Source organism: Marmota flaviventris, chromosome 2, assembly GCF_047511675.1.
Source record: "Marmota flaviventris isolate mMarFla1 chromosome 2, mMarFla1.hap1, whole genome shotgun sequence".
NCBI classification, from domain to species: domain Eukaryota; kingdom Metazoa; phylum Chordata; class Mammalia; order Rodentia; family Sciuridae; genus Marmota; species Marmota flaviventris.
In genome coordinates this window covers 172,432,435-172,460,104 of record NC_092499.1, presented here as the reverse complement: position 1 = coordinate 172,460,104, position 27,670 = coordinate 172,432,435, and the positions used below count along the sequence as shown (strand labels likewise).

Below are 27,670 nucleotides of genomic sequence, written 5' to 3'. Positions count from 1 at the left end.
CTACAAGATATTAAAATGAGATAGGTGTCCATTATGCCTACACTAAGGTTGTTTTTTATCTTTGGACAGAACAGTATAAGTTTTTTAATATCTTTTTTAATATCTTTATTTTACTTATTTATTTTTATGTGGTGCTGAGGATCAAACCCAGGGCCTTGCACATGCTAGGCAAGCGCTCTACCACTGAGCCACAACCCCAGCCTATGCCTTTTTAATAAAGGAAACAAATAATCCAAGAAGTCCTCTCACTGGGCTCACAGTAATGAAAACAAATACCAGTTATCCAGCCATAGGGGTCACAAAGATTGATCTACTCCCAATGAAAAAGCAATTACTTACACAAAATATGTGTAATACCAAAAGTAAATTCAATTCTGGAATATTTCTTGTACCAACTAAATCACATATAGATTAAACAATCTGAATGTTAATATAGGATGCAAAGTTATTACAGAGAGTAATAGGTAAACTACAACAATTTTTCATTTGACACTTAAATGAGATTTAATATAGAATGCAAATAATTACAATAGTGGCCCACCCTGACCTCCCTCCTCCTAATCACTGCTGAGGCTTTGTCTTTGTATTTTGCTGGGCTAGGGATTAAACTCAGGGCCTTATGCATGCGAGGCAAGCATTCTACCAAGTGAGCTACATCTCCAGCCCTGCTGAGGCTTTGTCTTAACAGTTTTTCCTGAGGTTTCAGACATATAGATTATTCCATTAATAATACTGTCTATAATCACTCAATAAAATCTAAAGTAGTATTTCAATAACTCAACACAAAAATCATCATCTTTCCAGAAAACAAATTGTCTTGGGAATGATTCTGGAAGATTGATTCTATTGGTAAACCTGAAGGAACATTCTCCCCTGAGGTACATGAAGAAACTACAAATGGAAAGAAATCAGTAGGCAAGACAGTCATTTTTGAAAAATAAATAAACGAACTTAAAGGGACAGGACCTATGATAAAACTTAATTCATTTTATTTGTATTAAATGTTTTCGTCAAATAGCTATATATATGTTATACTCTGCCACAAAGAGACATCTCCATTGCTTTTCATTTGCTAGTATAAATCAAAAAGAAATGTGGGGGCCAAGTACAGTGGTGCCTGTCTATAATCCCAGCAGCTTGGGAGGCTGAGGCAGGATTATTGCAAGTTCAAAGACAGCCTCAGCAATTTAGCGAGACCCTGTCTCAAAATAAAAAATTAAAAAGGGCTGTGAATGTGGCCCAGTTGTTGATTGCCCCTGGAGGGGGAGGAGGGAGAGGGAGGGAGAGGAAGGGGGCGGGGGAGAGAGAGAGACAGGGAGAGAGGGAGAGGGAGAGAGAGATAAAGAAAGAAACAGAGAAGGAAAGAGAAAGAGAAAGAGAAAGAAAGAAAGAGGAAGGAAGGAAGGAAGGAAGGAAGGAAGGAAGGAAGGAAGGAAGGAAGGAAGGAAGGAAGGAAGGAAGGGAGGGAGGGAAGGAAGGAAGGAAGGACTGTTTAAAACTTGTTGATAACAAAGTGCATGCTCACTATTTTATTCTAAAAATGCATAAGCTGGCCAGGTATAGAGGCACACATATGCAATCCCAGTAACACAGGAGGCTGAGACAGGAAAACAAAAAGGGCTGGGGACATAGCTTAATAATAGTGTGCCCCATAGTAGTAGAGTCCCCCTGGGTTAAATCCCTTGTAGCACAAAACAATAAATAAAACAAAGTATATAAGCTGTTGCCAAGTTTTTAAAATACTGAAATCCTCACAGATAAATTTTATTTCCTACTCCATGAAGGCTTAGTCTAGCACTAAAATGAATTTGGGGAAAAAGATCATTGGAACAAGCACTAATTTCTAGAATTAAGTCATTTAATAGGTAGACTCCAACTAAGTACATTTCATTTTAATTTAAGCCTAAGCAACTCAATAATATATACAAAGAATGTCCTTAAGACTCAGTATTCATTTGTATTCCAAATCAGATCCCAAACATTTGTTTTTTGTGCTGGGGACTGATGCCAAGGGCACTTTACCATTGACCTACATCCCAAGTCCTTTTTATTTTGAGACAAAGTCTCATTAAATTGATGAGGCTGGCCTCAAACTTGCAATCCTCCTCCTGCCTTAGCTCTCCAACCCCATCACTGAGAGAAGTGGCATGTGCTACCATGCCTAGCTATTAATTGCTTAACTGCATCCAAGGGAAATAAAAGTACTAATAAGCTAACCAACCAAGGTTTTTCCTTATATTGTTATTTCTATGTCTTATTCTGTTAGTCAGTTTACAGCTGTAATTTGCTTCTTTTAAAATAACAAGTAAGCAAAATACTAAAATATGTATAGATAACTATTAAAGAGTTTGAGGTCCAGTGGATCTTGTAGATTGACCATGTGGAGGACAAGGTACACACACCCCAAACCCTATACTCTATCAGAACAGCCAACACAAAGGGCTGTGAAGTGCCACCCACACTTTTCCTTGTCTATGATCGGGATAAAAGTGCTGTAATATTTAGACAGTTAAAATATTTAAGGACTTACAGACATCAGTATCATTATGAATGCTATTAAAAAGATAAACATCTTCAGTTACTTTCAACCCACTCCTGACATCTTATTCAGAAAAAGCTGTGTTATACAATCAAGCTACGGTACATATTTCAGTCCCAAAGTCACAAAAATTCAAGTGTAGGGCTCCCTGCGTCTTAAGCCAGTTCACTCATAGATATATACAATAATATCACAGAAAAAAGAAGCTACTATTTAACCATTTACACAAAGCTTTATTTCTATCTCTAAAACTGAAGCAACTTTAAAAAAAAAAATCTAGCCAGGCATAAGCACACGCCCATAATCCCAGCAACAACTCAGGAGGCTGAGGCAAGAGGACAGAGTTTTAGGCTAGCCTCAGCAACTTACTGAGATCCTGTCTCAAAGAAAAGAGAAATTTTAAAGTGTGGGGGGAGGGGAGGCTGGGGATGTGCCTTGGTGGTTAAATGCCTCTAGATGTTCAATCCCTGGTACAAAAAAAAAACAAAAACTCTGAAACTGCTACCTTTCTTCATGGAAATGTTCCACTTTCAAATCACTGTAAAGTTTAAATCTCTGAAAGATTTCCAATAATTTTTTTTCTATTTATGCTATTCCCTCCTCAGCACAAAATCATTTGTTATGTTCATTTTAAAACAAATTATTACTACACTAAGAAATATTAAATGATAGAAATTACAAAAATACACAAGCTTAGAAACCCTGATCTTTGTAAAAACTAACTTTTCTGGTTCAAGATTTTGAGATTCAACACTGATACTGTGATGGGATTACAGGTCTGTGGTAGTACACACGCGTAACCAGTATCCAGGAGGCTGAGGCAGGAGGATCTCAAGTTCACAGACAGCCTGGGCAACTTAGTGAGACCATCTCAAAATAAAATATAAAAAGGGCTTGGGATATAGTTCAGTAGAAGAGCACCCTTAGTTTAAATCACCAGTACCATAAGTGGGGGGTGGGGGAAGATACTAACATAAATATATGTAACAGTAGTGATCTATGGGGGCAAAGCAATTCACTATCACAGATCTCTAGGATTATTAGAAAATGTGACAACAGCTGTGTTATTTTATTCCCTTAAAGGCTAAAACAAAATGGATCCAAACTCTACAGCATTCTTTTTTTAAAAGGGGGGGGGGGGGGGCTAAGTAATAAAAGCACATAGTCATACCTAAATCTAGACTTTTTAAATTTTTTCTTGGTTATTGAGACTGGAGGTTTTTCAGAATAATGCAAACGTAATCTTATTTCAGTCTGACACGTCAGCCACCCAGAATCCAGAGTTTCAACACCATCTGTCAAGAGTAAACAGAAAGAATAGTAATTATTTTAATGCTAGTTCAAATTCACATTTTAATACACTGAGGTTATAAAACACTGGCCTTGTCACACACCACCTCCAAAGTAAATATACTTGTAGCCTTAAATTTGTCATTAAAAAAGAACTTTTATATGATTGGGAGAATTTAAATGACTATTAACAATGAACTATTCTTTAACAACTTTAGTAAATTAAAGCCTTTTTATCAAATCCATTATTGAAGTAATCCATATCTACAATGAAAGAGAACATGTTCCAAAATGATTCCTAACATAGCAATTGTTCCATTAGGGATCATTACATTCCCAAAGTTCCATAAGAAACTTTTAGTTGAAACTACTTATGCCACTAGTCTGGGTTTGAGATACGAGAAGGTAAGAACAAAACTTTTACAGTTTTACAGACTCCTATTTATATATCCTGCCATAAAAAAAGTCACACATTTGTAATAGTATTGTTTTACCAATTTTTAACTTGAAGTTTATATAATAAAATTTATATATAATACAATTTTCATAAATAACAAAGAAGCTGTCAACTAGACCTAAGGTTTTTCATCAACAGAACTTTTAAAAGACATATTATATATATATATATATATATGTGTGTGTGTGTAAATATATATATATACACACACACACGTGTATACACACAAAAAACATCAGACATTTCAAAATTCACTCTCACTTACTGTGGATTCCAAATTGTCCATCATCAATAATAATTTCATTTTCTAGAATTCAAGGAAAATAGAAGACATCGTTAAAATTCATAATGTTTAAAGAATGAACGACTGAGAAATTACCAACTTTAAGGACTGTTTAAAATATTAAAGTTTTTCTACAACTTAAAAGCAGCATAAAGTGAATAAGCATATTTATTGTAGCCCTCTATAAAGAATTCCCCTTTAAAGAGACTAACAAGTAGTACAGTTCTTACAGTCTTTGTCATTATCCATGATAGCATAAGGAAGTGAAAGAAAACTCCACAGAGAGGTGCTCTAGAGGCACTGGGATGAACTTCTACACCCACCAATATACAAAACAGGTTGCCGGACAATGGTAACTCCTTGTGAATTTTCAAAACAAAAGTCTTGGCACAATTAAAATGCTTATTCTTGTGCAGTGCATATTCTGAACTTGTCTAAAATGTAATTCTTCTCAAATCCCAACTATAATCTGTAGCCAGCTAAAAGCTTTACAAACAGTATAACTTACCTGCATATACAGAGCTGTGAGGAACTACCAAAAAAAGAATAAATGCTAGCATATCCCCTTCACCTAACATTCAAATAAATGAGAAAAGCTTTGAGATCCAAGCCTCTAAATACTAACTTTCTTTCCCTCCTACTTCCCTTCCCATATTCATTTAAACATGAGTTCGAAATACTTGTTAAAATATTACAGTTGCTAGTGCAAATTTTCTGGTAGATTTCACACAGCTTGTAAGTTTAAAAATTATATAGAATATATTTCTTTCTAAAAGAGAAGAAACAAAATCATTTCACTTCTCACAATAAGACAATGTATTTAACTACAAGATGCTTCAAATGCAAATTACTTCTTAAAATGTTCAATACCTAGTAAGTTCCAACCTCAGTATGGGACTATTATAATTCTAAGTATACTACCATAAAGATTCTAATTACACTATTAAAAATGCAATAAAACACATAAAAAGAAAATCCAATAAAGAGGATGGAATGAGACACCTATTTAAACAAGATGTGTCCTGATATAAGGTAAAGCAGAAACTCCCACTCCTTATTAATCTAAGCTAGTAAATTAGTAAATGAGTTATCATTCTTAGATTTTAACTGCCTAGGAACTGAAAGATACATTTTTCAGCACTAAGTTAATATATAGATGAATACAAGTGGGTAACTTAATGTATGTAAAATGAACTTCAAATTCTACTTTTAGTATGGAAAAGGAAATTCAAAAATACTTGTATGAAGAGAAATGCCATTTTTAGGCACAAGAAAGCTGAATAAAACCAAACTCTTGGGATTACCACTTCCAAAGGCAGCAGGGAATTCAAATAAACTAGCAAGAATTTAAATAAACTAGCAAGAATCTATGTCAACTACAAAGATATCTGAATTCACTCATACAAGTTTATCCAAGTATTTACTCATTTAAAAAAAGAATAATTTATTCTAGTACCTTTATTCAAAGCTAAAAGTTATGAAGTTTTTGTTTTGGATTAATTCATTCATCAAATGTTCTTTTACTAAGCTTGAGCAAGCAATCAAATAAAGCCATGGATGCTCAGTCAAGAAGAATGTTATAAACTTCCTAACCCTTCAAAATGAAAGCAAGTATTTCATAATAAACTAATCTAATCCAAGAAAACAAAAATAACTAGTCAAGCATTTCTAATAAAATTTGTAAAGGCAATTAATAACTGTTTAGTTTTGAAAATAAGATTCATGAAACGCTAAGTGAAATTTGTAGTAACTAACAATGCATTAACTTTAAACTTTAGAATAAAAATTTATTAAATCCCACTAAGCCATTGTGCAGCATATTAGTAACTTATGCATATGCCTCAAACAGATGCAGTTAATGCCCATACCTAAAGGGGTTATTGATCGTGGTTGTAGATGAGTCTCCCACTTGTGAACTATGACTTGACATGGACCACCGATAGTCTGCAATTTAAAAGTTAAACGTCTGCAATAATTTCTTATATCTTATTTTCTACCCATGACTCCATTAGATGTTTGTGGCCTAAATCTTATACTAAATATGAGACCAAGAGATTCATCTCGGTAATTATCAATATTATATGCCAAAATCAAGAATGTACCCAGGTTACAAAATATGATGTAATGCTGGAAAAAAAATAAAAAGTGAGGCAGTAAATAAAGAAAAATGAGATGAACTGGCACACAAAACTCTCTTAAACCCATTCATAAATGAGCCTACAATACTCAATTTTTTCCAAATAAATTTTCATTTTGATCTGATATTATTTCTGTCATAAGTTAATATCAAATATACTCTGGAATGTTGGCAAGCATAGGAACTGCCAGATAAAACATTCATCTCCCTCCTCTATTTAAGAAAGTGTTTGGAAAACACTTTAAACAAGACTACAATATGAGAAATAGTAGGAATGAGTACTTTGAGATCAATTATCACAAGTTACTCAAAGAATTAAAAGGCATAATAAAGTTTTTCATTACATTTATTGAAGAACACTAAGTGGGAAATAATAAGAACATCAGATTTCTGACCAGTGTCTTTAAAGAAGACAGAAAACCCGCTAAAGAAAGGACACAGGGCAGGTAAACCTGAAGAACAAGTGTGATAATAGGGGAATTAATGTCCAAATTTAATTCTTATGCCTAAGAGTTTATAAATTCATACACTGTGACAATTCCTAATACTGTCTTCTGGTATCACATTCCTTTACTAAAAAAGAAAAAATAAAGCTGTATGTGTTAACATACAACAATTTTAAAGTATATTCAGGTTCCCTGAATATATCTAAAAGACTGAAATTTTAAAGCATTGTACTCTTTAATTAAGAATCTTAGGGCTGGGGATGTGGCTCAAGCTGTAGCGCGCGCGCCTGGCATGCGTGCGGCCCGGGTTCGATCCTCAGCACCACATACAAACAGAGATGTTGTGTCCGCCGAAAACTAAAAAATAAATATTAAAAAAAAAAAAGAATCTTAAATAATTAAAATTAAAATAAAGCTGTTATAAGTACACATTTTTTAAAAATTTTTTTAATTAAAATTTTAGTTGTAGATGGACACAATACCTTTATTTTATTTATTTATTTTTATGTGGTGCCAAGGATCAAACCCAATGCTTCATGCATGTAAGGCAAGTGCTCTACCACTGAGCCACAACCCCAGCCCCTTTCAATACACATTTTAAAAGCAAAATTTCAAAATTCAAGATACTGTTATTTTTTATTTACTTATTCTAAAGAAATTTAATTACATAATTATATAAAAATCTAGTAGCACATAATTTTGGGATAATCATTATCAATATTTTCATATAAACTTTTTGAGCTCTTTCCTAGGCATATACTAAAAATATTGGAACATACAGTTTCCATCTCTAGAGTGTACATCTTTAGATGATGTCAAACACTCTTCTACATATCTTACTGGATTTTAATACTGATTGACTATATTTGATAAGTGTGCCAAATGATAACAAGTATGTAACAAATGAGGGACATTATTAATTAAACATGAGATAATTCAATCACTTCAAATAACCAGGTTAATTTTTTTTAAATTTGCAACTTTTGAAGCTTAAAAACTACAACAGCATTATTCACTGAAATTGTTAATCCTAAAATTATAAATGAAATGATCTTTCTCTAGCTAAATACCTCCTTGCTGTAAGGGTTTATTTACAAATTGGTAGACTGAGTAGATTTAAAAAAAAGTATAATAATGTTAAACTACTCATCTTAAATGTGAATATCATTTCCATTATATTAAAAGAGGAAATACATGTATTTTCCTTCCACTAGATATTTTTTAATACAACTTCTTTCCTGATATATATTTTAAATTTGTTTTTTAAACATTTAACTTTTAACCCATAAAAGAGAGAAACATATATACATTAAAAATAGGAACAAAGCCAGGCTTGGTGGTGAATGCCTATAATTCCATCAACTCAGGAGGCTGAGGCAAGAGATTAAAAGTTCAAAGTCAGCCTCAACAACTCAGCCAGGCCTTAAGCAAGTATGCAAGACCCCATCTCAAAATAAAAAAGGAGTGGGGAGGCAGGTCAGTAATAAAGCACCCACAGATTCAATCCCAAGTATCAAAAAAAAAAAAAGGAACAATTTTTTTTACTAATGAAAAACAGCCAAAATGATCTATGCCTTTACTTCACCTCTCCCCCCAAATTATATGGGATTACATTCTCATAAAAATTACTAGATTTGAAAGGCGTGCTGTTAATATGTCAACAGGAATAAAAATGTGAATACAGAAAAAGATTTTTTTTCATTTTCTTTTAATTCAAGTGTCAGGAGAACATAAAATTCAGACTGGTCTATCACGTAAGGACAGTTCTGTGTATGTATTAAAATATTTGATAGGAAACTTATTTAGTAGCAACTTTAATATTCCCACTCATCTATTTTAGTAACAAACCCATCACTCATGCCATAAAATCACCTAGAAATAATGTGGTGCTAGAGGTTGAACTCAGGGCCTTGTGCATGCAAGGCAAGCACTCTAACAACTGAGCTATATCTTTAGCCCCAGAGCTGTTTTTCTGTTTGTTTATTTATTTATTTTTTGCAGTGCCAGGAATCAAACCCAGGGCCTTGAGCATGCACTCAACCACTAAGCTACATCCCCAGTTCTTGAATAATGTGTCTGAGGGGCAGTCCATAGGTACAGCTCAACAGATGATTTTTAAGATGATGTTCACTAGCATTCACATTACAAATCCATGTTGGCTGGTATACAAAGTGATATAATAACCAAAAAAAAAAAGGGGGGGAACCTACTCTTAAAATACAGCTTAACTTCCAAAATTGATATTACTACTTTATTAAACTTGAGAAGGTAATCTTAAATTTTAGCTTTACTGAAGTCCTTTTAAAAAATAAAAGCTAAACCTAAATATTGGGAAATTCAAATTCTCAAACATGCCGTTCTTTTTAATATACTAACTATAATAATTCATTCGTCAACATTTTAGAAAACGAACAGTTCTATTCTGCAAAATACTGCAATGATTTTAAGTTTTCAGAGTAAGGTAGAAGGTGGATCTTTGGAAGAAAAAAGGAAGAATACCAGTCCAAGACAATAAAACAGTACTAATAGAGTTATTTCACATTTAGTATATCTAAAATCAGATGAATATAGGAATGTTTTTGAATATGTATGTTAACAAAAACATTTAAAATCAATTTGTTTCTGGGAAAAAAATCTTAATTATTGCTTTCTTAAACAGTGACATTACTTGGCTACATCAAGCACTGAGAAGGAAATAAGATTGTTCAACACACTGACTAGGGGTTTGTTTCTGAACAAACCAGTAAGCAAAATTATCAGTGAATTCTATCACTGCAGATATGAACTTCCAACATTTTTACCACAATTTTGTATGTAAAAGAGGACTTAGTAATTTTTATTTATGAAGTCATACAGAAGCCAAACGCACTGCTATTTTAAAAAATCACTAGTTTTTGTAAGACCAGTAAGAAAAATGGTCACTGATGAGAACTGATTAGAACTGAGGAAGCTAGGTCAACAGGTATATCTCTAAGGTGGCTCAAATCTCAAGTGGATAGCTAGGAGCAGTTAGCACACAGAACTTCACTATAGTAAGAAACCATTCCACAAAATGACAACCTAAGTATTTTAAAAATTAACAATTATTGACCTCTGACAGATGATTTTCTTGTTCAAGGATTTAAAGAAAAATCAAGGGAGATTAAGATCAAAATAAGAATTTGTATTGAATCTAACTGAATGTTAGCACCTGTAAACATTAGAAATAGATGTGTTACTGAAACATAAAGACCTACTTTCACACAAAAAAAGAACAAAGCCTTCAAAGGATAAAAAGAACAAAGCCTTCAAAGGATAATTAAAAACTGGCTAACATTTCACAATGAGAAAACACCCCTAATTCTAGTTACCAGCAAAGAGGGGTGAACATGAATAAAGAAAAAATGTTTAAATTACATGAAAATTCAAAAGTATCTTTGGTGAAGATGTGACATTAATGGGACTGTAGACTCAAATGTTTTCATTCAGGAATACTCATTACTTTTATTTGCTAAGCTTAAGTAAGATAGTAGTTTGCCTTGTCACGTGTAAAATTATTTTAAGATTCAACATATCAACACCTCACTCTAATTTTACAAAATGTAAAAATACATATCTGAGAAAAAAGGACTTAAGAGCTCAAATTCTAAACTAAAAGGAACATGCCAAAAAAAGCAAAGTATGGACGAGAAAATGTAAATGGTAAAATTTTATTTGCTCACAATAAAATTTTAGTAATGAAAGGAATCTAAGAAACCTGGAGTTCAAACCCTTCATTTTACAGTTGAAAGCAGCTAAACTATACAAGCCAAGTGACTTGTCCAAAAATAACAGATTTTTAGCTTAGGTTCTACAACTGCCTAGTTAGAGTACCCCCTAAACTTTTGATCCAATAAAATTAATATTACTTCCCATAACGGTTTTTTAATATTTTCATCATTGTTTTGCTTTCCTATCATTATTTATGATCATAAAAATATAATCCATTAATTTACATCATTTCTTGATTTAAGATTCCCTGCACATTACATTTATCATTTGACAAAACACAATTGAGACAAACTTTGATAATACTTATAGTAAAAATGTTTCATTTAAAGTGCCACAGACTTATTTTAAAATAAGTATCACTTTAAGCCAGCATGTGGAAAAATAGCCATATACATGGGATTTTATGCAGCTATTTACTCTATTCCATGAAAAACATACTTACCATGGCAGCCCCTGCATCACACGGTACATGTGTACACGATACAGAGCAAGCACCTACTTAAAGAAACACACTCACCAACACATACTGTAAACTTTTGCAAGTATTACATGGGGATAAACTTGTGTTTTTTGTTTGTTATTTATTTGTTTGTTTTACTGTTCAGGAGACTTCTTGCCAATTTTTCAAAATGGCATTTTGGACTGATTGCTATTTTGGTTACATTTTCAATGAAGTGTAGAAAATATTATAGGTTGGCTTAATTTTACCTGTTGACAATAGTCTTACTTTAGAAAACTATGTCGAGGACTTATTGTGATTTTTCTTTTCCAAATTCCAAGTAAAATTTAGTTGATTTACTATGATACAAAGCTAGATTTCACACACCAGGATTCTCAAACTTCCAAAGTCAGGAGTGTTGTGGCCTATGTAGCTAGACACAATAGTTCAATTTATACTGAAAATCTTCACCATGGTGTTGTGGCCCTATGCAAATAAATAATAGATGCTCTTTTCTTAGGTTGTTAAAGTGAGATCATTGTCAAGATAAGCCAACACAATGATCAACCATAATGTAATTTAAATTCAATTACTTAGTATTTACAAAGTACTCGGGTAATAGGTGCAAAAGACAGCTGAAATGGGGTTGTCAGTTTTCCTTCTTCTTTGTAATGGTGGCTAAGAAAATGAGGTAACAGTGACTGCTTGCATTTTTCACATGTAGCAAAAGAATCTAATGACTCCCAAGGGAAATACTTTTTTAAAAAGATCTAATCTGTGTTTTTCCTAGATCCCTGCCTAAACTCTTGTTCACATGCAGCCTAAGAGTGTCAAAGGTAAAAATCTGAAGGAAAAGAATCCTTTCAGCAAATAAGTATCTGTAGACTAAGAGAAAAAGAATCAACTTTTATTCTTATCTAAATATGAAAACAATCCCAAAATAAAAAATCACCTGAAAAGGCAGACTGAGAATTAACAGATATTCCAAAGACTTTCAGAAAAGATCCTGGCCAATCAATACTACCTTGTAAAAAAAATCTAGGAGGAATCACTTCAATATTGATAGGAGTTAAATAACACAGTCACTAAGAGATGACTGCTGGGAAATAATTTTTTAAAACAATTAACCATTTAAAGCTGGCTACGTGCTCCTCTTAATATATCTACATGGTATAAAATTAAAAAAAAAAAGAAAAAGAAAAACCTTTGTAACTGATTACTAACTTACAAAAGTTACCAAAAATGCAAACCTACAGAACATTCATCATTAAAACAAATTTCATGATAAGAATATTGCAGAAGATACTTACTATCAGTCTTTTAAAAATTCCATGGCAGACAACATCTGCCTCTGAAGTGGCTACTTACTTGGGTTTTGGTACTAAAATGTTATTGAGAACTCCATTCCTTATTTGACCAAAACAAACTCATTTTATTTTTAATGTTTTCAAAGTTAAGCTAATTGCTTTTGAAATAAGCAAATAATAAAGAAATTGGAAACTAGATAAAGAAAACATACCTTCGGTTCTAAAAAGCACCCTCTGAAGTAGCGATATTGAACTGATATGCCTCTAGTGAGTTTAATGGTTGCTTTCCATAACATGCTGTGAGGGGGGAAAAAAAAATCAAAGCAGCATCAATATCAAACTAAAATTATACATAAACAACTCACAGTTCACAAAACCTCTCAGATACAATATGTGGCCAATACCATCCATTTATTCCTACACAAAATTTAATACAGGCCTACTCTACAGCAGGTAACAGAAACACAGCAATACTGTAGGACAGCCCCATCTTTAAGGAGTTTGCTTTCCTATGTGGACAGACAAATAAGCAAACAAGATACACTGCATGGTTTGTTTGTTTTTTTGGGGGGAGGGGGTACCAGGTATTGAACTCAGGGGCACGACACTGAGTCACATCCCCAATCCTATTTTGTATTTTATTTAGAGACAGAGTCTCACTGAGTTGCTCAACATCTCACTGTTGATGAGGCTGGCTTTGAACTTTTGATCCTCTTGCCTGAGCCACTGGGATTACAGGCATGTACCACTGTGCCCTGTGATACACTCCAAGTTTTAGAGATGCCTTTGGAACAAAGGCCTCAGTGATGAAGAACTATCTGAGCTGAATCCAAGTAATGCAAAGGTGAAAGCCTATATCACAATCTTCTTGCCTTCCTACTTAGCTTGGGATGTTACATGGTTGCTAAGAGGCTTTGGGCTGAAAGGCTTTAGGTCACGAGTAAGGAGGGAACACTGACAAGTTGCACTCATATTACTACTCAGGCTCTAGTTATTCCCAAGTCACCCACTTAGTATCTGTTACTTGCTTCAACTCAATGTCTTCCTCTGAACTATGCTACAGCTGCCTCAACTGTGATTCAGGATTTTAACTGATCTTGTAGCTTCAAATGATGGACCACTGATATCCAAAGTGGAGTCCTGGGAGTATCAGTATCATCTGGAAACATGTTAGAAATGCAGATTCTCAGGACCCATCCAGACCTACTGAATTAGAAACTCACATTTTTTAATTGGTGAATATAGTTGTACATAATGATGAGATTGTTATATATTCACACATGCACACAACATAATTTGGCCAAGATTACTCCCCAGCACTTCCCCACTCCCTTCCTGTCTTCCACCCACTTGGCCCCTTTCCTCTACTGATCTCTCTTTGATTTTCATGAGATTCCCCCTATCAAACACCTTTCTCTTTTTCCTTTCCAGCTTCCAGATATGAAAGAATATATATGACACTTGAACTTCTGAGTTGGACTTGTTTTGCTTAATCACCTCTAGTTCCATTCATTTTTCTCTAAATGACATAATTTCATTTTTCTTTATGGCTGAACAAAAGTTCATTGTGTATATATACCACATTTTCTTTATCCATTCATCCACTGAGGACACCTAGACAGATCCCATAGTTTGGCTATTGTGAATTATGCTGTTATAAACATGGGTATGCATGTATCACCGTAGTATAATGACTTTTAATTCTTTGATAGATATATATATATACACACACACACACCAAGGAGTGGTATGGATGGGTCATATTTTTTGAGGAACCTCCATACTGGTTTTCCACAGTGTTTACAATCTCACCAATGTAAAAGTGTTCCTTTTTCTTCACACCCTCTTTAGCATGTATTATTTTTTGTATTCCTGATGACTGCCCTTCTGAGTGATATAGGATGAAATCTCAGTGTAATTTGACTTGCACTTCCCTAACTGCCAATGATGTTAAACATTGTTTCATATTTTTTTGGTCATTTATATTTCTTCTTTTAAGAAGAATCTATTCAACTCATTTGTCCATTTATTAATAGGGTTATTTGGTTTTTGAGTTCTTTAGATATTAATCCTCTGTCAGAAGAGTAGCTAGCAAAGATTTTCTCCCATCCTGTACATTCTCTCTTCACATTCCCAATTGCTTCTTTTGCTGTGCAGGAACTTTTTAATTTGATGTCATCCCTCTTAATGCTTGGCATTATTTCCTGTGCTTTAGAGGTTCTTCTAGTCTGTATTTTAACAAGGTTCCAGGTGACTCTGATGAACACTTAAGGTTGAGAGCCACAGTCACAGACCATTACCTAATCATTAATTCAGCATGAGTAGTTCAGTGCATACAGCAGCTCCAAATGATTTTTGTGTGTGCGCGCGTGCACGTGTATATGCCTATATGTATGCCAGCATACCTGCCAGCCTGCCTGCACAGGATCCACCCTGGGAGATTCTGACTTCATGAGTCTTTAGGTGGCACCTAGCCACACAGAACTTATAAAACTTCACAGGCCAATCAGATGTATATGGCCAGTTGCCTATCACTGCTACAAAGCAAGGATAGCAAATGCTCTACATGGGTAAGCCTCAAAATCCTTTTCAACAGAGGGCTTCAGGTAGATTCATCAACTTATTTCTGCTGCTACCATATCTAAAAAAAGGCAGAAGAGGGAAGATTTCCAGGAATATCGCATGCAGCCAGCCAGAATATATAGAACTAGCTCCAGATGTGCACAGAAGAATTAGTGATAAGCTTTGAAAAATGTGCTGGTGCTCCTCTCCCATTCACTACCTCGCAGTATACAGAAGCAGGATCTAGGCATGTGTATTTTTTTAAAAGTGATTCTGTTGTGTTCCTCTGGTTAAGAATTACTAAATAAAGCGATGGAAAAATCAATACACCACGTCTTTTTACTTCACTTCTTGAACAAAATGCTTCTTAAGTTAAAAAATGAACCAGAACTGTTTCATGAGTTCAGTGAATTCAAGATTGAACATAATCTGATTAAATTTCAGGAAAAAGGGCAATGAAATTGAGTACAGGGTTGAAATGTGCTCCTATCCTCTCCTAAAGTGTCAATAAAATATCCAAAAAAAGCAAATAAAATCATAAGTGACCCACATCTTCACCCTTCTAAGGAAACAATACTACAACCTTCAAATGATCTGTAAGTAGGAAAAAAGTTCCAACAGAGCTCTAGCTACCACCTGGCACCAAAAACTAGTAATAAGCTTAAAGAGAATGTGAACAAGAGGGACACAGAGGCCCTATAGGTAGAGCACATTGAAATCCCAAAGATATGCCATACTTCTAAAATACAAAAAAATGTCATATGGGGCTGGGGATTTGGCTCAAGCGGTAGCGCGCTCGCCTGGCATGCGTGCAGCCCCGGTTCGATCCTCAGCACCACATACAAAGATGTTGTGACTGCCGAAAACTAATAAATAAATGTTAAAAATTCTCTCTCTCTCGCTTAAAAAAAAATGTCATTTGAAGGCAAGCAGATTCTCTTGTACTCTTGAAAAGCACTTCCTTTTTCCCTGTGAAGCACTCACACTGTCTTATCTGCTATATATGACTCCCTATGACTCGGCTTTATTTTGGCATACATCGGCAATGTATAAATGGCTGGTCCCTTAAGGTTCGATAGGTTTAAGTACTGTGTCATTCGGTCCACGTCACTTTGACTAGGGTGGCTGAAATAATTCAAGACAAGCAGAAGTGTGTTTTAGAGAAAAGTTCAGAAGTTTCAATGCAGACAGGAATAATTGATGTGAAAAATCAAAGAAAAAATGGCCACTTGAAAAAAATAAACACCTTGTCCCTCTGGGAGAGTCTAACAAGGAGTATATACCAATATCATCTATGAATAAAACTTTACCTATAAAAACAGCTGAGGACCAGAAGGGAAAATGGATCACACGACTGACAAACAGGAAAAGGGGTATTCTGTGTGCTTCTGTTTTTCTTTCCTTGGCTCACAATATGGTACTGATTTACTTTTCTTTGTTGTTTTCCTGGATTTTCCCATCCGTGCTCCTGAAGCCACTACTGTAGAGGACCAGTTCTTGTCTGCTGATTTGTTTTATTCAATGTGTCCAATGACCAATACTCCACATCTACACATGTAGTTCAATGAGATGAGCCTTAGACGATGTTTACCATGTTCATTTCTGAATGCTTGTTCTCAATTTCTGCACTTTAAAATTTGGTATCAGTTCATATCACTGATTGAAAAAAAAGTCCTTTGGATAGGTCTACCAGCCATATTTTTAGTAGCATTGCTTTATGAGAAAATTAATTTTGAGCCTAAGGAGTCTTAAATAATCACCTCACCTGATGTTTCTTTTTTATTTTTTGTTAATGGGGGTTAAATCCATAAAAGCTTTCTCACTAAAATATATCCCCTGCCCTTTTCATTTTTTGTTTTGTGACAGGGTCTCACTAAGTTGCTGAGGCTGGCCTTGAATTTGTAATCCTCTTGCCTTGGCCTCTAGAGATGCTGGGATTCCAGGCAAGCACCACCACACTTGGCTTGCTTAGCTGGTATTTTTTATAGTGGCACTGGATGTATTTGTACACTATTTAAGACAATGCATAACACTTCCAAATATTGAGAAGTGGGATAAGGGCCACCTCTGTTGACTATCTACTAGTCTAACTAGGTAGATGAGCTGAGACCTACAGACATTAGACTTGCCCAAGATTAGTTAACTGAATATTGGTGACACCCAGATTCCCCTTCACATAGTTCACTGCATCTGTGCTGTTTAGTGCTACATTCCTTTTTATTAGTTAAGATATCTAAGTGTGTGTTCCATTCTCTATAATCTTTTTAATTAATATCTTGTATTTCTCAAGGATATAAATTTCATAGGTGAAAACAAAATTAATTGGATGTCTTATCTAGAACATGTACTGAGGGCTGGAGATATAGCTCAGGGGTAGAACGCATGTGAAGCCCTGGATTTGATCCCCAAAACTAAAAAAAGTTGAACTGAGAAACCAAAAAGACAATTTTGCTCTTTAGCAGTAAGTATCCAAAAAACCAGTCAAGTAAATGGTTGAGAGGAAAGAGATTGAGGAACAGAGAAACCAGTTTTTCACAAAAACTTTGTAAAACTATTTCACTCCTTAAATAGCATACATGTAATATTCTGACATAAATTAAAGAAAAATTATACACTAGTGTAAAGTATATTAAAAGTATATTAAAGTATCTTAGTAGTTCCTCCATTTATAATGTGAATGTCACAATTACTCTGTAACCTGACATTGCCATGCTTACCTTTCACCAGTCTCGTTCTCTGGAAGAAGAGCCACAGCATTTTGTGGATTCCAGTTTCCCAAAGCATCATAACTTCCACATATCGCAAAAACTTCGCCTAAAGAAATACAAAAGTCTTTTCCTAAGCAGGAAAGTTTCAAATTTCAAGTTTAGGAAACAAGAATAACCCTTTGCACTAGTTCAACTGGCTGTGTGTTCTTTGGCCAAGATAGAAAAGCTTCACATGGAAACATGGGGAAGATCCAGGGACCCACTAGCACCTATATTTTATTTAACTTGACTCACCTCTCTAGAACCAAAGTCAGAGAAAATGGGAAGGCACACGGAAGAAATTCTCTTCATTTGTTCAACTTCGTACTGAGATAGTAACAAGCACTCAAGAATACAAAGTGATCAAGCCACAGTTACTGCCTTCAAGGCAGTTTCCAATTTAAAAAGGCAAACCCTAAATGCACGTAAGCCTTCTAAAGAAATATTAACCAATGTTTTCCAAGAATTCAAATAGTGACTATTAACTATTAATCAAGAACTTTATCAATGGAACAATAGCAGCAATTTAACTATAAAACCCTCAAAACAAAGACATAGTGAAAAATCCAGTACTCCTCACTCTAATAATGACTATTTTTTCACCTGAATACTTCTCATCTATATAGGTATGCCTGCATTTTACCAATTTTACTTTGTATTTCTACTGATTCCCTGGGAATACATTTCTGAAAAAAAAAGGAAACATTTTATTAAAACAAATCCACCTCTATCTTTAACTGGCCCTCATTTTTAAGAGAGTACAAAGATGTGAATGCTAACTAAAGAGAATTTGTAGAGGACTCCCCCCCCATACATATCCTTTTTACTTGTTCCTTCCCTTTCACTTTTCTTTCTAATCATACTCCCTACTCTCCACATTCAACAGTGATCATGCTGCAAAGAGGAAATCAAGGCAATGGGATGCTATGGAAGGTAGGAGTGGGGTCTTCCCATGTCTCTTCCCTATCCCTCTACTTCCTCCTTCCCACCTATAGAGTCAATAGGCACCATTATCTACTTCATTCTAGTCCCTGAGAATGTGTCCCCCCTCATAAAGCTGAAATTCTGTGGCCAGTCCATCTGCCTGACATGGCCAGCTCCTTCAAGCTAAAACTGCCTATTCACAACTCCCTTAAAGGGTATAATATAGTTCTTCTGTCTTCTCTCCAGGAGGCTACATACAGGACCAGAGGTGAGCACTTGGCCCTCTAGAGTCAATAAGTCAGGTGACTAGCAATCTTCAAACTGCAAAATCTACCCAGAGTTAGAGCTGTACCAGATAATCTTGACAACATGAACTTGAAAACACACACACACACACACACACACACTCTTTGCCAATTGCCATGAAGGTTGCTAGAATAAAGATGTTAGCTACAGAGTGAGTCACTAATTTATTCTCTGAATACATGTTTACTATATGCCTGTCTGTGCCAAGCACTATGCTAGGTGCAGGAATTTGACATAAACAAGACCATGTTTTCACAGAGTTTACAATCTGCCCACAACAATAAAAAATTATTGAAATAATTTTAATAAAATCTTTAGAATATGCTACAAAACAGTGCCAGACATTAAGAAAATTTTGCAGGGGTCCTCACCTTGTGGACTGTGGAAGTTAGGAGTGGGGGTGGGGTGGGGACACAGAGTAGACATAGGAAACCATTTGAGAAAAACTCAAGAGGAAAGGAGAAGGAACATAGCAGATCTGAGGAACTGAAAGGTAGCCAGTATACTCAGTATTTTAAAGAAAGAAGTCCATAAACCGGATGTAGCACTGTTTTGATATGCTATCTAAACTAAAATTAACTCATAGTACTTCTACAGACTACTCATAGTACTCATAGTACTTCTACAAAACTAAAAGATAATTACAAGTATCCAAAGTTATTTTAGCTAAATATTTCACCAGCTTCTTGGACTAGCTAGCACAATTTCCCTCATTTTCATGTTAATTTAAAAATCACAGCCCAACCATTTTCCTTCTGTGCAAAATTAAATAAATCTACAGCTTTTCTCAAACATGAGAATGAGACACTTAGAGGAAGGTTTTCCCCTAAGCATTTACTGTTCTCACAGTACATTTCTGATAAGCAAGGCTATAGATATTTTCATCTAAAATTTAGGACCACTTTAATAACAACTCCATATTTAAATAATTTAGATAGGGAAAAATGCTCATTTAATTTAAAAAAATTGTTTTAAAGTAAAATGTACAATACCTGGTAAAAGATTTCCTCTTATTTCAAAGGTAACTTGAGAAGGTGTCATTTTGATGGATTTGTTTTAGGATGTCTTGCTAGGAAGAAAAAGAAAAGTTACTTACAGTACATTAAAATACTGGCATTAGACAGTTATCATCAGGAAACAAGTAAAACCAAGAACTATGTTTACATTTTGTAAAAGAACATTTAATGTCTTTGCAGCTTTACAGAGGGTTGTATACTCAAAGAAAAAAGGTCAAAAAGCAAAAAAATGAAAAATCAATCTCAACTATGACCAAAACATTCATTAATTTAGAGTCCTTATATATAAAATGACTGCATTAATTGGGAAATACCTAACAAGATTTAAAGTAAAATTTACAACAAACCTATTCTGTAAGAATGGACCCACCTAAAATATTGCTAAGAAAATTGTCCAAACTTAAGAAGAGTCAAGAGTTTCTTGCCACACATTTTCTCTTCTGATAAGCAACTGTTCTGAATTCAACCTATCTTTCCTGACCAGATTCATGTTATTAGGGAGGTGGGGGGAATATAAATACAAAAAAGTTTGACTCAAGAGGATTTCTACTTCAATAAGAAGGTGTGGAATGTAATTCTTATTCTTATTTAAGATAATGAAGATTGAATCCAGGGATGCTTTAATGCTGAGCTATATCCTCAGACCTTTTTATTTGAGTAAGTGTCTTGTGAAGCTGTTGAAGTTGACCTCGAATAGGTAATCCTCCTGTCTCAGCCTCCCTAGTTGCTGGGATTACAAACCACCCTGACCCCTGACCTGCTGACTTTAGTAACAAGGAAACAACCAAAAAAAAGTATCACTCACTGAAACTAACTAGTTTTTTTCCCCCTTTCTTTCCAGTAACACATTTTATGTCAACTAGAATATTCGTCCTTACATTCCTGACTTTGAATCACTTTGATGATTTATAGAAATCTAAATCTCTAAGATTTTGAGATCTTTTACTGTTTTCACATTTTCTAATTTTTTCCTTCTTCCCTTTCTTGGTCAAAGGAATCATCCCCTAACTTAAGTAACTTGAGGAAAGACAGAAAACAGCTTTAAATACATACATACATATTGATATCTAGATATATAAACACACACACAAATAGTTACATAGTTTAAAACACATACTCTCCATAAGGATATATCATACTATAACTTCTAATACCTCCAAGACTTATAAATCCCAATCCATCAAAGTTCCTAAAAGAATTTCAATGTCTTTATTCTGCATCATTTCCATTAACTAATCACCTAAATTTCATTAACATCTATAGATTATAAAATAATCCTAAATTATTTTCATAGCTATTCATTCCTCTATTTCTTCTCTGCTTCCTTTCCCTCCCTCTGAACAAATGCATAACTCTACAAAGGTCATTTAATAAATATTGCTACCCAACAGTTAACAACATCAAGGTATCTATTATCATTGGTTCTCACTAAAGGCAATTTTACCCTCTAGGGAATATGGGTAATATCAGGAGGCATTTTTAGTTGTCACAACTGAGAGGGTTCTTCCTAACATTTAGTGGATAGAGGCCAAGGGTGCTGCTGAACACCCCACAGTGCACAGAACATCCCTCCATGTAAATGTTCAGGTCCAAATATCAATAAGGCTGAAGTTCAGAAACCTGACCTATAATAGCTATAGAAATAGGATCAAGAGTCAGAGCTCGGGGCTGGGGATGTGGCTCAAGCGGTAGCACGCTCGCCTGGCATGCGTGCGGCCCAGGTTCGATCCTCAGCACCACGTACAAAGATGTTGTGTCCGCCAAAAAAATAAATAAATAAATAAATTCTCTCTCTCTCTCTCTCCCTCTCCTCTCTCTTGAAAAAAAAAGAGTCAGAGCTCAATGTGAGCTACAAACTATATATCATCACATTTATATCAATTATAAAATGTAATACTAAAAATACACTTTATACTTTTATAATACTGGTGTCATGATGTACTTAGACAAAGAATTCCATATTTGATGACTCTACTATTTCAGTTAATAAATTCAAGACTGGAGAAAACTTGTCCTTGATCAAAATAATTTCCAAGATATGTCACTCTACTTTCTGTGTCTAAGAGTAAACACCATCAATTTAAAGTATATACATCCAATTCTGGAATTGTCAAAGAACATTCTCAAAATAAAGAGCTCTAGATTGTTACTCCCTCATTAATTTGTTATCTGAATACTTTAATAATTTAAGACGACATCTGATATTAATCTGAGTATAACCGTAAGAGTATATTTCTTTCTAATAAAATTGTTCACTGAAGCACTACAATCTTACATTTAACATACCTCTATCATATGAAGAAGAAACCTTAAGGCTAGCAAAAAAAAAAAAAAAAAATCTTGATTTTTAAGCAACTAATTTTGAGAGCATAAACCTCATCATCCAACAAAATGGCTAAATGGCCAACTTCAATCTTAAACTGTAACTTGTACTTTTTATTTTTTAGTTATTGGTGGACATAATATCTTTATTTTATTTTATGTGGTGCTGAGGACTGAAACTTAGTGCCTCAAGCATGCTAGGAGAGCACTCTACCTCTGAGCCACAACCACAGCCCTATAACTTGTACTTTAACAGGGTTTACTAACACAATTCTCAACTAAGAACAATCTCATCTACATGATTACAGAGTTGATATATCACTGCTGACCAATTTTATTTTTTGGCTTTTTAAAAAATTTTTATTCTAATTTGTTATATATGACAGCAGAATGAATTACAGTTCATATTACACATATATAGTGCATCATTTTTCATATCTGGTTGTATATAAAGTACAGTCACACCATATGTGTCTTCATACATGTACTTAGGGTAATGATGTCCATCTCATTCCACTATTTTTCCTACCCCAATGCCCCCTCCCCTCCTCTCCCTCCACTTTGCCCTATCTAGAGTTCATCTAATATTCCCTTACTCTCCCTCCCAACCCCACTATGAATCAGCCTCCTTATATCAGAGAAAACATTCGGCATTTGTTTTTTGGGGATTGGCTAAATTCACTTAGCGTAATATTCTCTGACCAATTTTAAATAACCAATTCAACCAATACGAGAAATCAGATATAGGGCTGGGGTTGTGGTTGGTTCAGCAGTAGAGCGCTTGCCTAGCATGTTCAAGGCCCTGGGTTAAATCCTCAACACCAGATAAAAATAATTAAAAATAAAGGTATTGTGTCCAACTACAACTAAAAAATAAATTTTTTTTTTTTTAAAGAGAGAAATCAGATGTAACCATTTCTATATCTTAAAAACAACTGCTGGTACAAAACTATCCCTAGATTTCTACTACATTAAAACCAACAGGAAAGGTTGTAAATCTAATAAAAGGGAAATAAATCAGCTGATTATTAAAATTGGGCTTTTCATTCCTAAAGTTGTTTTATAAAGTGGCTATAGTAACTTGGCAGTAAACAGCTGCAGTAAATGTACTATACAAAGTTATATATACAAGCACAAAATTGCCCCACCCCAAAAAAACCTCCCCAAAACTCAAAGCATCACCTTCCATTGAACTGACAAGTCAAATCAAGCAAAGTAGTTCAAATTTCCACTCTCCAAAAATAAATATCATCCCAACAAAAGAGAGAGAGCTGCTTCTGGTGCAGGGTTGAAGCATACAGTTTTGGCACCCAGCTATCACCAAAACAGCAATGACAAAGTGCAAAACGGATCTACTGCGGACCACAAAATTTACACATCCACTGGTACTTCTTCCTCTCCCAAACAAACAAAAACCATCCCAAAACAGAGGGGGAGGTCTTCCAGATAAACAGAAAACTAGAATAAGATTAAAAAAAAAAAAAGCTAGTCACTGTATGCACCGAGCTGACTATGTAGATATTTTAAAACAATTCACTTATTACCTCACAGACTACATATACTTCCTGAGACAGGTTTTGGTTTGTTTGCTGAGTAAAAAAAAACAAAAACAAAACTGGGCTTTTAAAAGATAAACGGCAATCTCACCTGAGATTGAGTAGTGCTTAAAACTATTGTAACATTTTTAAAACTTTAGCAAAATGATATTGCAATTAATTTAAATCTTTAAAAATTTTAGAGTTCACACTACCTGTCAAAATAAATTTTACTGTATTCTTTTTACCAAACAAACTTTCCCAACACTTGACTTTACCAGTTCACAAGCTTGGGAAACAAAAGATTTAAACAAACCAAGGTACAGGAACATTTAGTTTAGAGGTAAACTGAACTCAGACATTTTTTGCTAAAGAGTGTATGTCTGGCCAAAAAGAATCTGTTTTCTTTCCAAATTCTTCAAGGAAAAAGTTATTTCCAATTAGCCTTGCTCTTCTCTAGACTCCAGCAGCTGTGATCCTCTTAACTAGCTATAGTAAAGGAACATATGAAATCCCTACAATTAATCTGTTATTTTTGGTGGAGGATCATCATGATCCCACTTTTCTGACCTCTACATACTTTAACTCGATGTTTTAATCCAACACAATGTACATATTAATGGAATTTTATTTAGAAAGCATTTCTGAAGTAGATTTCATTAAGCTACATTAACTTTCTAAACAATGCAGTAACATTTTTTTCCAAATGTTTTCCATTTCATTTTCTGATGTATATATTTCATATACTTTCATATACATGTATATTGCATATGTATTTCATATACTTTAATGTTTGAGTTATACACAAAATTTGATTCATCAACCTACTTTTTTTACATACCAAATTTTATTCACTATGAGTTTGCTTTTGTGGTCCTCATTTCTTTGAGCCCAGTTTTCCTGTCTTACTTTGCAGATTTAAATTTTGTATAGAACACTGTCTAGATCTTAAACCAGCAATGGACTGGGCTTTATGCAGTCCTGCCTCGGTTGATTTTTGTGCTATTTGTATCTAGAGCACTAAAAATAGGAAAAAGACTGATGGCTTGTATTTTTTTCTTAGTTATGTAATAACTGTTAGAAATGTAGCAAATAGAAGCAGCAGCATTAAGAGGTAGAGTAAGTTGATAGGAGCATGGCAGAAACCGGGAGGGTGACAGAAAGGAGTGTGAAAACACCCTCAGATCCAAACATCCTGCTTTTGCTTGGTTTGATCAGTTCCTCTTTGCTGGTACTACAGACTCAACAGCTGCCTCAAGGTGAAAGAAGTATCTACAATTCCTGCCAGATTTCCTTTCCAACTAGGCAGTGCGTGAGGGAGGAAGGGGCCAGAAGAAGCGCCTAACTCATGAGGCTTTTTCCGAAAACTCAGGTTTGGGGAGACATGGAATAAGCAAAGCTTAAGAGAGGTGGAGGAGGACAGCAGCCTCAAAATTTTATCGAGGGCACTGATGACTATTCCTGGAATAGGAATATTCCTAATAAAGAAAGGCACTGTGGTTCCTTGGAAGAACTTGACTTAAAAGCAAGCCCAAGACTTCTGGTCCAAATCAAATGCTCACTCTGCTACTTTGGGGAGTTTTCTTTTGTGGTCACTATTTTTAGGCAATTGGGAGGGAAAAACAGTTGTCAAGACACTGTGAGTTACTTAGGGACACAGTGGTAGTGGGCAAGGGGACTGCTGTGGGAAAGGGGTATCAGGGGACTTCTGTTGCATTTTGTGTGTTTCTTTGTTCCTTAACTTAGTACTGTGTATATTCTTGGCGGTCCTACGCTCTATAAATTCTGGCCACATGTTTCAAAAGGGAACCAAGCACTGGACAGTCCCGGGGAACCGTGGTCGCGGAACAAAAGCGGGTATACTCCCATCCACCGACTTACCACCGCAGCGAACGTCAAGGCCGCCGAGGCTCCCGACGAGGCGCCCCGGCCGCAGCCGCGGAACCCCGCCAGCCCCTCGGCCCGGCGCCCCCCGCCCGGCCGCGTCCCGGGGCTGGGACTGCCCTGACACCTCGCCTGCCACGTGAGCAGTCGCCGCGGCCCGCCCCCGGCGCCCGGCCCGCCAGCCTTACCTGCCGAGTCCCCGGGTCAGCGGTCCGCGGCACCGCCGCGCCGGAGAGCGAGGGCCGCAGGCTGAGGTGCCGGGCGCCCGCCGTCCACACCTCGCCAGCGCTCCTCCAGGCGATCCGCGGCAGCGCAGAGCGGTAGGAAGCGCCTCCGCTCAAACCGGTTTCAGCTGCTCCAGACCAAACGGCCAGGCCACCCCATGGGGCGGGGCCGGAGGGCGGCGAGGCGGGGCCTGACGTCACGCCCGGCGCTGTCCCGGCCAATCGGAGGCCGCGCGCCAGGGGCGGGCCCGCGCTTTCCTGGAAAGGGCCCGCGACGGCGGCCGAAGGTGGACGGGTATCCCCGGGTTCCCGGCGGCTGGCTTACTACTCCTATCTGGGCTGGTAAACGCGCTTGCAGAGGGAACGCCAGCTCCGGCCGCGTTCATCAAGGACCAAGGGCGGAGGCTGAAGCGGCAATTCTTCCACGTTTGAAAGTGAGGGAGATTAGAAGGCTTGATTTTTCTTAGAAACTTTCATTCAGTTACAAAGCAGTCACTTTGGGATCAAATCATTAAAGTTGAAGATAAAGATCGGGAAACCTAAAATGGTTCAGAGTTGATCCTTTGCCATTCAAAATATAGTCTACAGGCCCGCAGCATCTAGAGACAGCTCTCATCTAATCCCAGACCTGCCTAACCGAATCTGCATTCAACAACACCCCGAGGCTATTTGTATGCCAAGGAAAGTATGAAGGAACTTTTCTAAAAGTAGAAAGACCCTTTCTGAGGAAATTGTAGTCTAAAATGTTCTAAAAATAAACCCTATTAAAAAAAAAAAAAAAACTTTTCCCTCTCCTTTGATGGTCCTCAAAAAATTAATCAGTATTTATCAAACTGCTACCAGCGTCAGGGTTAATCTTTGCTTAACTTCAAGTAAAATTATGTTAACATTTAAATTTAGTGAAATACTGAAAATTAAGAACCACATTTTTGGGAGATGTTATCTTCAGTAAAAGATAGTTGTAGTTACAAGTTGATTCAAATGGGCCTTCTAAAAAGGTATTTGGCTTAAAAAAACAAAAACTCTTGCTTGCTATAGACCCAGCTTCTAGTCTTATAAATCAGATTGTTTATGGTCACATTTGATATTTGAACTTGGATTAGATCCCAGGACATTTCTGACAAAGTCATTCAGTTATTAAATAATTAATGGGTGCTTGCTTTTTGCTGGACACAAGATACAATGTTTTTTCATTTTTTATTGCACTCATTTTAATCCCAAATTTCTTGAAGAATTAAACTTTCCTCCTATTATATACCTTTATTTGTTAAAGTCCGCTGCTTTCACTGTCCTTAGATAACTTTGGAATCAATTTCATTCCTTTGCTGTTAGTCATATTTAAGTGATGAATTTTTTCATATATTTGCTTCCTTTAAGTGTTTATAGATCTTTATTTTCCTGTGCTCACCATTTAGTCAAGTTATTTTTTTAGTCAAGCTATTATTTGCCTAATTGTTTATAGTTCAATGATAGACCTAAACCATATTCCTTCCTTAAATCCT

At 35.6% G+C, this 27,670-nt stretch overlaps 1 protein-coding gene across 4 annotated transcripts in view; it reads right to left on the bottom strand.

The window, feature by feature from the left end:
• Positions 1–26,329, bottom strand: part of Gpcpd1 (glycerophosphocholine phosphodiesterase 1) — a 52,301-nt gene extending 25,972 nt beyond the window's left edge. The window contains exons 1-7 of one of the 4 annotated variants that reach the window (XM_027955058.3): positions 26,133–26,329; positions 20,180–20,256; positions 17,928–18,024; positions 12,861–12,945; positions 6,438–6,513; positions 4,552–4,593; positions 3,711–3,834 (exon numbers count right to left, since the gene is read on the bottom strand). In XM_027955058.3, coding sequence (XP_027810859.1) covers positions 3,711–3,834; positions 4,552–4,593; positions 6,438–6,513; positions 12,861–12,945; positions 17,928–18,024; positions 20,180–20,228 — 473 coding nt within the window. In that variant the 5' untranslated portion in view covers positions 20,229–20,256; positions 26,133–26,329. Of the gene's footprint in view, positions 1–3,710; positions 3,835–4,551; positions 4,594–6,437; positions 6,514–12,860; positions 12,946–17,927; positions 18,025–20,179; positions 20,257–23,707; positions 23,723–26,132 lie in introns of those variants that run through there. The other 3 variants (XM_071608764.1, XM_071608765.1, XM_027955068.3) reach the window with 3 other exon arrangements.
• Positions 26,330–27,670: the final 1,341 nt, after the last annotated feature.